Genomic DNA, 14,966 nt, shown 5'->3' with positions numbered 1-14,966 from the left:
GCTAGAAGAGCCTGAATCCACAGCTAAAGGGAGCCTTAATCCGTAGCTAGAAGAGCACTAATCTACAGCTAAAGGGAGCCCTAATCCGTAGCAAAGGGAAGGCCCTAATCCGCAACTAGAGGAAGCCTTACGCTGCACTACCTAAGGGTGGTATAAAGATGCCCTAGCCGCAGCAAGAGAGGATCAAGAAGAGGACAGTTTGCTGGGTGGATTTGCGCACTGTCCTTAGACTATTTGATGGTTATCAAGACAAGTCTGAGTTTTTGTTCAAGGGCCAAGTTGTTGGGTAGTGAAGGCCGAAGAGCTAGAGGGACAAAACGCTGAAGGAGGTGTGTTTGGGCGTGCGTAGGGACTGTCTCATGACAGTGCTAGGCCGCAGGCCTTAGCACACAGAAAGAGCTACGTAGAGGGTTGTTAAGGTGGACTAGCCCCTCAAAAGGTAGCCTGGACAAAAAGGAGGCTTCACTAGGAATGTTGCAAACCTTTGAGGGTTGGTTTGTGGACTGTCATAAGGGTTTAGGGCTGCAGCACGTGCCCTAACCAGGGCTGTCACAAACGCAGACAAATATCAATTCAACAGTGTTTTGCAAGGGTGTTGGATCCTAGTATAGGATCAATACTATAGTTGGTTGTTGTCCTGAAAGGTCACCTAGTTGTTGTTGCTATAGATGACAGCATGGCCATGTTTGGGTATGATATGTTGGACATATTATGGTACAGAAGCAATATGTATAGCAACATGAACAGGTACAACTGTTGCAGTGGAAGCAGTATGTACAACAGCATGTATAGGTACAACTGTTGCATAGTGGAGGCAGTATGTACAGTAGCATGTATAGGTACAACTATAATGATTGCAGCATAGTGGAGGCAGTATGTACAACAGCATGTATGGGTACAACTGTGATTGGTGCAGCATAGTGCACCATGATGGGTACAACCATGACTGGTTGCATTTCCATGACAAGAGCATCTTAGTGAATGAGTGCAGCATGATGACGAGATGCAGCACGATGGAGAATCAGTTGAAGCAGCTTGTCTTCAACTAATCTCATGTATCATCTTCTTAGAGATGATCTATGATCTTATCTAGATAAGTCAAAGTGTTGACTTATGTTGTAAATGTACTATCTCTCTCCCTCTCTCTCTGCTAAACTATTGAAGAACATATAAGAAGAATTGATCAAGGGTTTCCCCACATTGAGGTTTGTCCCTGGCTAGCACCACACCTTGTGTTCTCTTGTCTTGGCTTGTCTTCTGTGATTTGTGTTTATGTTCTATCTACAATTTACTTTAATGCTAATGTGATTGCTAATTTGGAAAAGATATTGAACTAACTATGAAAATTGAAAAAAAATGTTCTAAGCATAGAACATACCTAAACTTAACATTAGTGCATTCTGATCATCAAGCAGTTATACATGAAAAATTTCAACCATTAACAATAGAGCAACAGTAGAGATCACAGTGAGCAATAAGTCAAGAGACACCAAAATTTAGGCCAGCAGCTAGGAAAAAACCCACAAGGGAAAACCCAATAATCTTTCCTTATGAGAGAGAGTTCAGTTTATCAAAAGGTACATCAAAACATTCCAATCAAAACATCAATCTCTGACCTCAATATTTGCCAAGTCAAAACCAGTCAAGGAGAGAGAGAAATAGTCAACACTAGTTCATAATCAAAGTCTACAATACATGGGGCTGAATTTCGTCCTCTTCCTCAGTCATAGAACTTTGTTTTACCACAAAAATAGGGAGCCACAGAGAAGCTCGCATACCTCAAAGAATAGTGACACAAAGAAGCTTGCATACCACATAGAATAACGCCACAGAGAAGCTTGCATAGATCACAAAGAGTGCCACAGAACTCGCATGAGATATGTCACAAAACTTCGAATGTGATGCCACAGAACCTCAGATGTGGGGTGCCACAAAACTCAGACTAAGTCACAGAGATATGATGCCACAAGTCCGCAATTTAAGCGTTTTTCAAATTTGTCTATCGTTCTTTCTCTTTTTCAAATGTTGATTTTTTAAGCATTTTTCACGTTTGTCTTCCTTTGTTATTCAAATGTCGCTTTCTTAAATATTTTTCAAATATGGCTACCCTTTTCTTTCAAATGTTGGTCTTTTAAGACTTTTTCAAGTTTGTATAATTTTGATTTTATTTTTAGAGTTTAAATTACGTATTAATGAACATATGGCCTTGGCAATTGGTACCCTTGAAAATAAAAAACATAAAATCAACTCTCACTCTAAAAGGGGTATTACATAAAAAAAAATTATCATCAATTGATTATTATTTCAATAATTAACATTAAAAAATTCTCCCCATGGGACGACAGGGTGGTAGTCTCACTAGGATGTTATCCCCTCCACCCAGTTTCAAATCCCTGGTGGGACACCATGACCCGTCATAGTAAGTCTAGAAGGATAGACATCCTATTGGAGTCTGGGATCTCGGCTCCAATTTTTGGTGGTCTCGAGACGTCTCGGTCCTAGGCCAAACTATGAGTTTCTGATATATGTGGCTTGGGGTTGTTGCATATATCTGGTGATATTGCTAGTTCTCCATCAATCATTTTCTTTGAAAAAAAAAATAACATTAAAAAAATAATGAGAAAAAGATGTGATTTATTTATTTATTTATTTTTCCCGAAAAGCAATGAATATATTAAGAAAAAGACCAAAGAAAAATAAAAACCACTTTTCTCTTTTAGAGTATATATATATATATATATATAAACAACCACTTTTCAAATACAAAATTTAAAAATAAATAAATAAATTTTACCCTAAAAACACATAAAAATAATAAATCAATAAATTTTAATTTCAATATAATTAAAAAAATGAAATAAAGAATAAAAAATTTAAAAAAAAAATTAAAAACTATTAAAAAAAGTTTAATAAGTAAAAATTAAAACATTTAAAATATATATATTTGAAAGAAATTGAAAATAAATAAATTTATTTAAATTTTATAAAATATAAGAAATGAAAGCATCTATAAAATTTAGTAAAAAATATAAAAAAGGAAGGAACAAAAATCAATTAAAAACAACCTACAAGCACGTAAAATGAAAAATAAATTTAAAAAATGAAAAACAAAACCTACAAACAAAATCAAAAAATGAAAAAAGAAACCATTAGAAAAAACAATAACCAAAATTTTTAAAAAAATGGTGGGGTGGGCATCGCCCTAGTCACAATGGCATCATATCCATGCCATTGTGATAGGGCCCAACCCCGACCTCCTTGGTTTTCTTTGATTTTGGGTTTTTTTTTTGGGTCAATTTTTTTTTAACTGTTTTTTTTCTTTTGACTAACTTACAAGGGATTTGAACGGATGACCATTTTGCAAGGAGTGTTTTAACAGTCCATCCATTCCTCGTCATTCCAAAACATCGTGGGCTTTTTAAAAGTGTTTTGTTTTTAATTTTTTTTTTTTTAATAATTTTTTCTATTTTTTTATTTTACTACTTGTAGTATTTTTTTAATATAAACTTTTAGTTATTATTTTTTTGGTGTGTTATTTATTTATTTATTTTATTTAATGTATTTTAGTTTTTCCTTTTAATATTTTTCCAAATTAATTTTTCCTTTTAATATTTTTTTAAATTAATTTAAAATTTTGAGCTTTTTTGGGTCATTTTTTATTTATTTTTTCATTTTAAAAAAGTAGTTTTAAACCTATTTTATTTTATTTTAAAATATAAAATAAAATTCCCATTTTTTTAATTAAAAGAATTTAAAATCTATATTTAAAATAAATGTTTTTTAATTTTTAATAAATAAATATTTTGAATGGTGTTTTTTATTATTTTGTTTATACTAGTGAAATTTCTAGACCATGGATAGGAAAATGTCGTAATTTAATACTTCGTTAGAAAGGCGTCAAGTTATCTTAGGCTAAGTTTTCAAATGAGCTGTCTTAAAAAAATAATTAAAAAATAAAAATGATTTGCTCTCAGTGGAACAACTCTAATTTAGGTGTCAACTTTAAGGTTTTTCACAATCATGATATTTGGTTTTTAATGCTATGGTTGAAAATGTTGGAATTTTAAGCTTTTTCATACTCGTGATATTGGTTTTTAATGTCATGGTTGAAAATTGTTGGAATTTTAAAGTTTTTGTAATCATTTGTTTTTTTGTGCCGTGGTTGAAAATTGTTGGAATTTTAACCCTAAAAAAGAGAGAGTGATTCAGCATCACCATTTTTTGAAATTAGAGTGTTTTTCATGTTTTTTACATAAAAATATAAACTTTTTGAGCTAGAATTCTCATTTTGAAATTATAGATCTCATTAAGCTGGTAACTTTGTCATGGATGAATATACAAGCTCGTGAGAATCTCGTCATCCTTCACCTAAACTAAAAAAGGTAGTGTTTATCAAAGGGAAATTCAACAAGATAGAGACCAAACAACAAGGTGACCATGGACAATGACATTTTAGATAAGGGGGTTTTAAGGTGACAACACTCATCATTGACCGTAATTAATTTCCATCTATGGTATTACATAAATCTTCTAATTTGATAAAAACACAGCTCAAAATGAAATGGGAGACATGAGAAACATACAATCATATAGAATCAATAAAACTTTATACTGTCCTATTAAACGTAGAAGGCAAAGAAACATCATAAACAACGAATTTTGTATTTATGCCAAAAGGGAATATATAGTCCACACAACGATATTCATTAACCATAAACATCTAAAATCTATTTAGGTGAAAGTAACATAGAAGAAATAAATTTCAAACTACAACTCACATACCTATTTGCAAGATATTCCGATGATGTCATACTATAGATAGTGGGTTTTGTGGCCAACACTAACATGGTATTGATTTGTAGAAGAAGGCGTAATTCTTGGACAACAACTTCCCATACAACTTGTAAAGACAAAGGTCTCCTATTGAAAATATTAAAAACCAGTAAGAACTTATATATAAATAAAAGGATTAATAAGATACTAGTTATGTTTTTGTACTTACAATCAAAAAAATTCCTTTGAGATTCCCCAAATATCGCAAAGAGTTTCATCTAAGTATATTTCATAAAGAATAGAGAAACGTAGATAACGAATAAAATAAAATAAGACATTCAAAAACATAAGCAAAGAGCAGCAACATGCAAATCAATAAGATTTTAATATCATTCCAGGTTGGAGTCAATGTTAGAAAAATATTCAAAGCATGCATGATGCAAGATGTTTATTCATTATGAAAGAAGCCATTAAGTACATGTTTGGGCATAACTGATGTTAACTACCAAAACATATGAGTGTGCACCTTAAACTCTATAGCATGGGTACACTCTATTTGGGAGCTGGAAGTAGAGGAGGGTAGCATCGTCACAAGCCAACATGATTTAAAAGTTGCAGCTGTAAAATACTTTTCCTCTCTTTTTAGAGATTCAGGCAAAAACAACAATATTCCTCAACTTCAGCTCATCCGAAACTATCCAAGATTCTTCAATCTAGAGGATTCGGATAGGATTTGTAGCCATGTCTCCCTTGATGAAATAAAGGGGATTCTGAATCTTTTTTCAAAAGACAAAACTCCAGGCCCTGATGGCTGGACTGTTAAACTTTTTCTATCCTTCTTTGTTAAAATTGGCAACTATGGCCAAACTTCATGTGTGTCATCTTATTTATGGCAGTTGGTATTTTTCTTGGACTCCTCTCATCTAGAGGTGTAGGATTGATCTAAAGATCATCCGATTCCGATAAGTATTCATGGAGATATGAATTTATTTGTGTTATGGGACAATTCGTCAAGGTCGGCCAGCGACCAAACTGCCCCCACTTGTGCTCCATGTTTTAGTATAAATACAAGTGCCTTGCAAGTCATTTGTACACACAACTCTCTTGAGATTTCTTCTTCTCCACTTGTTTTGGGTTTTAGTGGAAAGAAGAATCCTTAAGGGAAAAATGCAATCCTAGAGGATGATGCCCTAGTTCATGAAAACCCTACGCATAGATCCAGGACGTTGTCATATTAAGAAGCAGGCATGCCCTAATCCTCTTCGTTGTCATAGAAGACAACCCTTATCTAATACGTTGTCCAAAGGGAGACCCTCACCGTTGTCATGAAGGAGATTGAAGTAGGCTCCCTCGCTGTCCTATAAGGGTTTACTATATGCCCTAAACTGTTGTGCGTTCAAGCCCTAGCCCTAGCCGCAGGTCTAATTTGAGGCCACAGCATGGGAGGCTAGGGCAGCATGGGTTGGAGGACTGTTTCATGGGTTAAACAAAATCCGAAGTGCTGGTTGGAGGGCCGAGGGTCTGTTCTTGAAGGCCAGGACATGGAAGATAAGTTTCAGGGTTGTTTGAGGTGGTTCTTGGGTGGAGAAGCCTTGGGAGAGGCAGCATAGATTGCTATGGTTAGGTCGCAGGCCCTACCTCACTATTGAAGGGTAGCGTAGGGTATATTGAGGGTTGTTCATGCCCAAAACAGCATCAAGTCAGGTGAGCATCTCTCCTAGTATAGGCCGCAGCCAAGGAGGGTTGTTTGGGTGACTGTTTAGGGGTTGCCAATATGCCCTAACTAGTCACAATCACAACAGCTATATTGCAGACCTAAAACTGCAATAAGACATAATGATAGTGCAGCAAGATGCATGGGCAGCATGATGCAGTAAGGTGCATAAAGAAGCATGATAAATGCAGTGACTGTTGTAGGCAGCATGGATGCAATTCAGTGCAGCACATAGCGACAGCCCGGTGAGGATGAGCATGATGTGAATAGTGCAACAGCAAAAGGTATTGAAGCACCATGTTGAAGTGATGATACATTGCAGTATACATTGAGCACGGTGATGGGTACAGTCATGATTAGTGAAGCATGATGACATACAGCATAGTAATGATGGGCGCAGCATGGTGCAGCACAGTGAGGTGCAACACAATGATAGGTGCAGCATGGTGATGGAGTCACCTTGTAGAATCATTTGAAGCAGCATGTCTTCAACTGAGTTCAGCTACCTCATGTATCATCTTCTTAGAGATGATCTATGTTCTTATTTAGATAAGTCAATATGTTGACTTTTGATGTATATGTACTATCTCTCTCTCTCTGTTGAACTATTGAAGAACATATAAGAAGAATTGATCAAGGGTTTCTTCACATTGGGGTTTGTCCCTGGCTAGCGCCACATCTTGTGTCCTCTTGTCTTGGCTTGTCTTCTGCGATTTATGTTTATGTTCTATCTGCAATTTACTATTATGCTGATGTGATTGCTAATCTGGAAATGATATTGAGCTAATTGGGAAAATTGAAATAAATTGCTTTAAGCATAGAACATACCTAAAATTAACATTCTTTGATCGCATGGGACCCGATCTTTACAAAACAGTGGAGGAATCAAGAAGGACTGGGAGAGTCTCAAAAGCCATTAAAGCAACCATTTTGGCTCTGATTCCAAAAATCTCTAAACCAAAGTCCTCATTTGACTTCAGACCAATCTCTCTGAGTATCTTGATTTACAAAACCATTTAGAAAGTGATCTCAAATCGGATAAAACAAAATTTAGCAAAGAAGATGTCTCTAAATCAATTTGGATTTCTAGCTAATAGACAAATTCATGATGCAATTGGTATTGCTCAAGAAGTTCTTCATTCCCTAAAAGTAAAAAACCTGAAGCTCTGGTCCTTAAGATAGATCTCAATAAGGCCTTCAACAAAGTAAACTGGACTTTCCTCAAATTAGTCCTGTTACAAGTTGGCTTGGGGTTGGAGGTCACAAATTAGATCATGGGATGTGTAACTTCAGCATATTTTTCCATATTCTCTTGCACCTTTTTCAAGTCCAGAGGACTCAGGCAGGGGTATCCCCTATCTCCCCTCCTGTTTCTGCTAGTGATGGAAGGCTTGAGTCTCTTTTTGTTGAGAGAAAAGCAAGAAGGAAATAGCAAAGGCATTAAAATCTCAAATAAGCAATATATTACCCACTTACTCTTTGTGGATGATGCACTGCTGATGGGGGCAGGTTATGTTTCGAAATGTCAGGTCTTTCATAGGGTGATTACCTTATTTTGTCAGACCACTGGAAAAAGATTAGTGCAAATAAATCCTTCTTTCTTCAAAATAATGTCATCTCTAAAACCCTCTCTTCCATTAAGTCTTTTTTGCCCTTTTAGGTGAATGCTCTAGAAAAAGGTTTCAAGTATTTAAGCTTCTTCCTAAAACCAAATGGTTATCTAAAAGAAGATTGGATGTGGTTGCTTAGAAAAGTAGAGAAGAAAATATGTATGTGGTGTTATAACTAGTTGTCCCTAGGGGGAAGAATGATTCTAATCAAATCTGTTCTGGAAAACATTCCGGTTTTTTGGCTGTCTATTTCCAAGATTCCAAAAGATATCATAAATAATATAAGACAAAGGATGTTTAGCTTCCTGTGGAACAATGAGAAAAGTAAAGATGGGATTCACCTTGCCAGCTGGGCCAAAAAAAGCTTGGGGGGTTGGCTTTCAAGAATCTAGTTTGGTTTTGTAAAGCCCTTGCTCTAAAAAATACGTGGATAAGATTGTGTGGTGGAGGACTTTGGAGCCAAGTGATAAAGGAAAAATATCTCAAAAGGATGTTAGTGGTGAAATGGCTCAGAAGAGCTGCAAATAAGACAACCTATAGGGGCTCCATTGTTTGGAAGGCCCTCACAAACTCCTTTCCTTTTCTTTTCAATTGGCTTGCCTAGAAAGTTGGAGACAAAAAACATGCAATTCTTGGCAAGGATCCCTTTATTGGTGGAGCCCATTGTTACAATTTATCTCTGGAATTGATTCAATCCTTGAACTCCAAAGACTATATCTACCTTAATAATGTCAAAAATAGTTGAGTCTACTCTGTTCTCAAATGATCATTGGTCAACTCCAACGGAATTAGGTTTGGTTGGACCTTTGGCAAATGAATGGAAATCCTTTAATAAAGGAATTATATATTGTTGAAAAGTGTAACTAGGTTCGGTTTTCATAATGACATGTAATTGTGATTTTTGTAAATGATGAAAAGAAGAAAAAATAAAATTATTATTGTAATGCTTGCTTCATGAGTTTCATGACCAAGAGATTTTATTCTTAGATGGCTCCCATTGTGAGCCTTTAGGATTTGTCAAAAAGAGTCAATGTCATGTATGAAGAACCCTTCTTGGGCATGTTACAAATGTATTTAAGTCTATAGGATTGTCAAATAGCCCTCCAAGACAAGCACATGTTACTCCTCTGCAAGTCGGCTTCAAGATAAAGTAAGAAAATCATGTTGACTCACTTAATATGGAGACACACCAATTCAAACTCTCATGTTGGCTTATTTGTATGGGACAACTACTATATATATGTGGATGGGGTCTTCGCATTTCTGTTGATTTGTGGCAGCATCAGATGTGATCTAGTCATGAAAATTGGTGGACAGGCTAAAGCACATGAGATCTCCAAGACCCAGAAATGGTTTGGGGAAATTCCACCCGGTTAGAGAGATATTAAAATAATTAATATTTTTAATGGGGTTCCTAAGTCTAAACTTAGGAAAATTAAAATATTAATGGGTATTAATATAAAACTGGGTGAGAATGTTCTAAATGACATGGATCAAGCCAAATCTAATCTTAGTCGTTGATTAGAGACTTAATCTCAGTCGTTGAAGACTCAACATGAAAAGTATAAGAGGAGGCTTGAGGGTCAGTTGGAGATACACCAAGATTGATCAGTCAGTTCAATTTTTTGGAGCGGGGTTTGCTGAGAAAATTTGAACAAGTGATCTGAGTTGTAGCGAGGGGTAGTGAGTACATAGCAGAGAGGCAGAGATAGTGCCAGAGGGCCAACGCAGTGATTGAGGAGGCTACGCAAAGCCAGCAGGAGCCACGCAGAGCAAGCTAGATACTGCGCAGAGGCTGAGGGGCCTGCGTGGGTGACGCAGAAGGCCAAAGAGCTGACGTAGAGAAGTAGAAGGCTGACGCAAAGGGTTCCAGAGCTACGCAAAGGCTAGCAGGGCTGACACAAAGCCTTGGAGAAGCGCCAAAAGGATTTTTGTGGGGCAGACTAGAGCTAAGAAGCTGAATATCTACTTCCGAGAAGAGGTATTACTGCCAGATAGAAATCTCTGTTGGGTGAGCCAGTTTGGCACCCTAGTTATACTCAAGAAAGTTGCTTAGTAATAAAACCCTCAGAACTGTTGCACCGATTTTCCTAGGTTGGGTTTTTCCATGGACAATTGTCCAAAAATAACGGTGTCCCTTGTGTGTTTGTCTATTATTTCAGTTGATGATTTGTAGATGAGTTGAGACTACATTTGTGTTTATTTTCAGTATTTATATGGTTAAATAGCTTGTTAAGGAATAAACAAGTAGGTGAAGTAAACCAAATAATGCATGAAGAATTTCTAATGTGTTAGACTTAGAAATTTCAACAATTTCCACAGTGAAGGAGTTTGGATCCTTCTTAAATTTGGGTGGCAAAATACAGAGATAATTTCAAATACCTCTATAATTCGGATAGGAGATTACAGTGACACATTCGGATCTTAGAGAAGAGAAGTTTCGGACCTATGACACAGTCTACAAGCTCAAATTTCAGGGAAGACTGCGGTAACATTTTTGTGATCTCAAAGATAACTTCGTGACAATCTCGGCATATAGACTAAGCATTGCAGTGGGGACATTTCAGTGATACATCACAGTGATTCGATGTTATCTAAAGCTCACAAATTCGGTGCTATCTCAGCTTTGGTGTTGCTACATTAATCCCATTTCGGTCACATTACAGTGATGTGTTTCGGTGCCATCTCAAGTGTGTCTACAATTCATTGCTACGCTCAGATAGGAGATGATCTCAGTTCGTTTTAATGTTATCATTGTAACTATGTCTTGGTGCTAAGAAGGTCAAAGCGGAAGAGGAGTCAAGAAGAAGAAAAGAGCAGAAGACATTCAAGAGAACTAGTGTCTTGGTCTTGGAGTGGCTAATAGGTTAAGGGTCTTGGTCTTGGTATTCGTCAATTGGAATCTATATAAGAAGAATTTGTGTGGGTTTTCCTCTCAAAGAGTGAGAGGTTTTGGCCCTGGCTCATAGCCTACATTCTGTGTCTCTTGTCTATTTATGTTTATGCATTGGTAGTCATTTGATGAAGAAGAACTCTAATAACTTAAGAAAAGAAGATCCTAACCTAACATTGTAAAAAGCGCTCACAAGTACTTCTAATGGAAGAGAAATCACCTAATACTTGATGCCCTAGATTTCTCAACATGGTATTAGAGCTAAGGTGACAAAGTCAAGAAGGGGCATCTAATCAAAGAGACACTCAAGGATCGAGTTTCAAGAATGGCGTCAAAGCAAGTCGAAGGATATCAAAATGAAAGTTCAAGATCTACATCAAAGAATCAAACCCTAGATCAAAGAAGAAAGTCTACTTCAAAAGAAGTCTTGGGATCATCAATCAAGGCCAAAGCTTTATTTCTACTCAAGGCGAATAGATCTACAAATCAAAGCAACTTGAAGTCTATTCATCCAAGAGAAGCATTTCTAGGTCAAAGATCATATCATCTTGGAGAAAGTCAAAACCCTAGAAGTATTTCTGAGATCCACACTCTATCATCACAAAAGGAAACCTCAAAAAAATTGTAGACTATTCAATCAAGAGAAGCAAGATCAAGGGCCTGATCATTATCTTCAAAAGGTTCCAAGGCAGTCTCCCCCTCATTGAAGCAATGATCTCCTTATCCTTAAAGAAGATCATCTGAGGAGCATATAGGCATCTTCATCGATCATCATCATCAAAGGTATCAAGTTTAAGATTTTATCTTCACTTGACAAGTAAGTACCTTTTTCTTCTATAATCTATTCTAGTAAAATGACTTCGTTTTTGCAAGGAGATCTATAAGCTGGTTGGGTAATCAAACATCCTTGCATGGAAAAGAAGGATAGTAAAGTCCTTGAAGAGCATGAAGTCATTGATGGAAAAGTGTCCAAACCATCCGAAGGTCAAGTACCATTCTGAATACACGGAAAGGGATCTACGGGCTCAAGAGATCCTTAAGGAGTCTTTCAAAGATTGTCTCATATAGCAGTATTGGAGACATCAAAAGAGATATATGATAAGTTGGTAAAATTGTTCTCTGAAGATGCGATAAAGAAGGTCATATCACTTAGATATGATCTACACAAATTGAAGGTATCAAAGGATAAAGGGTTATCTTCATAAGATCTCAACTATAAGATCTGGGAGAGATGATTTTAGATAAGGAAATGATCTCCTTTGCACTAACTGATGAACAAGGTAACAAATGCCTATGAGGATAAGAAAGCTATTCCATTCAACAACTTGTGGTTGTTGTGCAAGATAGAAGAAAACAGGTTGAGGGAAAAAAGTGTTCAAACATTTGTCGGAAAGAAAGAAGAACATAGCTAAGATTTAATACAGGAAAGATTCTCCTAAGCTCAAGAAGGGCAATAATAAGAAAGAGAGAAGAAGCCCATATCACCAAAGAAGTGAAGGAAGTCCAAGGAAGAGGAAAAGCATTAGAAAGAGCTCGTGACATCACCATAGGAAACATGAAGGATGTCTGGAACAAAATCTATGAGAGTCAACTATGAAGGATATAACACTTGGGAACCTCATTGAAAGCTCAAGTGACACTTATGGGAAAAAGGAAGAAGTCATCTAGGACAAGTCTCATCATACATCAGTCAAAAGGAAACATCTGTTGAATAAGGATATGCAAGATTCTCAAGATTCTCTGATAGAATCCTCATCGGAAAGTTCACCGATCTAGAAAGGAAACAAGTGTTTCATCAGAAACTCCAACTTGTGGAATTCGTGAGATGATGTTATGATGACATAAGAGATGAAGCAGATCAAGGGGTTGAAGCTCTTTTCAATCAAGGAAGCTGCTAAAAGAAGTCTAGATGACCTAAAGGTAAATGAGGTATGTATGCTTGTATTCAATACTATAAAGTCATGTAGTATGGTTGCAGGTAACATGAATCACTTCTCTATCTTGAGAAGCATGATCAGAGGAAAGGAATCGCCTCATATGAAAGGATGCAAGAAGGCAAGGGTCACAATAGATGAAATCAACATAATATGTCCTCATATGGAATATGAGGTGATTGATGGTAATTGGAAGAACTCTAACTGGAAGTTCCTAGGAATGTCATGTGTGAAGAAAGAAAGGAAGAGATCATAGACTATGCAACCATGGAAGTGCTAGATCAGTGATTGGCATTGATGTCAACCCAAGCAGCACCAAGGGCTACCTGATATTGCGAGGGCATTTTGACTTGACAACTCATATTATTTTGCGTCAAAGATCTTCTCGATGGATTCTACTCATCGAGATGTTTCCGTTGATATACGGTACGCCTCCCAGTTCTTCATGGTTTGAGAGTCATTTGTGTTTGAAGTTAGTAACCCCAGTTAGAGGGCTAAAACCCTAGGGGTTGTGGCATGGCACTCATAATTGGTTGTGGCCATTGAATAGTCAATAATTAATAATATTTTTTTGCTCCTAAAATCCCTCCAACGTTCACTAATTGAGGACCCTCTCAACTCAAGACATTCATATAAATAATGACCCTCATATCCTCCTCTTGTAGGGATTTTGTGGCTTAAAACGAGTCATCGTGGCATTTTTGTTATAACTTTTTTTTTGCAAAGCTTCAAAAGCTGAAATTAAAACCCATTTGAGCCGAAATCTTGATGAACCTCGTGACCGAATTTCGGATCTTTGTTCGCTATATTTTCGAAGATATGATCTGAGGAAGTTAGGTTTTTTGCAGGCTCCCAAATTCCATGTCAAACAGGTGATGTTGGGAAAATCATCGTAAGTTTCTCTTGAGCATTGGATTCAAATTTCATAAATAGTCACAGAAAGACGACGGACTGTAGTTTGTTGAGTAGCATTTTCAGGACCTAAGGTCGCAACTGTGATATGTGGCACTTCGTACAAGTTCGCTCTATTGAACCAGTTTATAATCAGGTCATCGTGGGAGATTGGGCATAACTCTTTCTTGAAGAATCCAATCTTGATCAGGCCTATGGGGTTGGAAAGAGGACTCAAAGGGCTACCACTGGATGAAATTTCAGACCCTGGAGACCCGAAATCACATAGATACAACAGATTCAATATTGAGCTCCTAGAAGGCAAGAAAAAACATGCATTCAAGGATCACTGCAGTAACGACCACACATAAACAGTCGAGGATAAGTCTCCTACAACAAGGTATGTATGATTAGTGTTTACATTTGAATTATTAGTATCATCTCTTACATATGTTTTTGCAAGACAACGTAAGTATATACAGGGTCTCAGTTATATCTCTATGTCTCTATATGTCATAGTTAGTTTTGATACCACATTCTGGATGTCCTATTCTTGATACTACACATTTCATGCTACACCAAGTCTGCTAAATCTATATGATGTTGTAAGTTCATGTTGTTGAGTTGGGGTAGCATCGGATGTGCTCTAGCCACGAAATTTGGTGGAGAGGTTGGGGCACATGAGATCTCCAATACCCAAAAATGGTTTGGGCAGATTCTAAACAGTTCAGGGGATATTAAAATAATTAATATTTTTAGTGGATCCCCTAAGTCTAAATTTATGGAAAATAAAATATTAATGTGGATTAATATGAAACTGTGTTAGACTATCCAAAAGACATGGATCAAGCCAGATCTAATCTTAGTCGTTGATTAGGGACTTAATCTCACCCGTGGATATGTCAACAAGAAAAGTATAAGAAGAGGCTTGAGGGTCACTTGGAGAATACACCAAAGTGATCAGTCATTATATTCCCTAGAGCGGGGTTTGCTATGAGAGATAGAATCAGTGATCGGAGTTGCAACTGAGGGGCATTGAGTACAGAGAGACAGAGAGGCAAAGATAGTGTCGGAAGAGCAGCAAGTAGCCAGAGAGAGTGACGCAGTAGCAACCAAGGCTCACGTACGGCTATGCATAGGCAGCCAAGAGC

The 14,966-nt window shown here is 36.8% G+C and overlaps 1 protein-coding gene across 3 annotated transcripts in view; it reads right to left on the bottom strand.

The window, feature by feature from the left end:
* The window catches only part of XRCC2 (homolog of X-ray repair cross complementing 2 (XRCC2)), a 448,851-nt gene that overhangs the window by 184,864 nt on the left and 249,021 nt on the right, over positions 1-14,966 (bottom strand). For all 3 annotated transcript variants that reach the window (XM_089446609.1, XM_089446608.1, XM_089446610.1), the window contains one exon: positions 4,783-4,920. In XM_089446609.1, coding sequence (XP_089302735.1) covers positions 4,783-4,920 — 138 coding nt within the window. The remainder of the gene's footprint in view (positions 1-4,782; positions 4,921-14,966) is intronic.

Source organism: Pinus tabuliformis, chromosome X (genome assembly GCF_031772625.1).
Source record: "Pinus tabuliformis cultivar Carrire ecotype Pingquan chromosome X, CPIR1, whole genome shotgun sequence".
NCBI lineage: Eukaryota > Viridiplantae > Streptophyta > Pinopsida > Pinales > Pinaceae > Pinus > Pinus tabuliformis.
The sequence above is the reverse complement of the archived record's forward strand: the minus strand, read 5'-3'. Positions and strand labels throughout refer to the sequence as shown.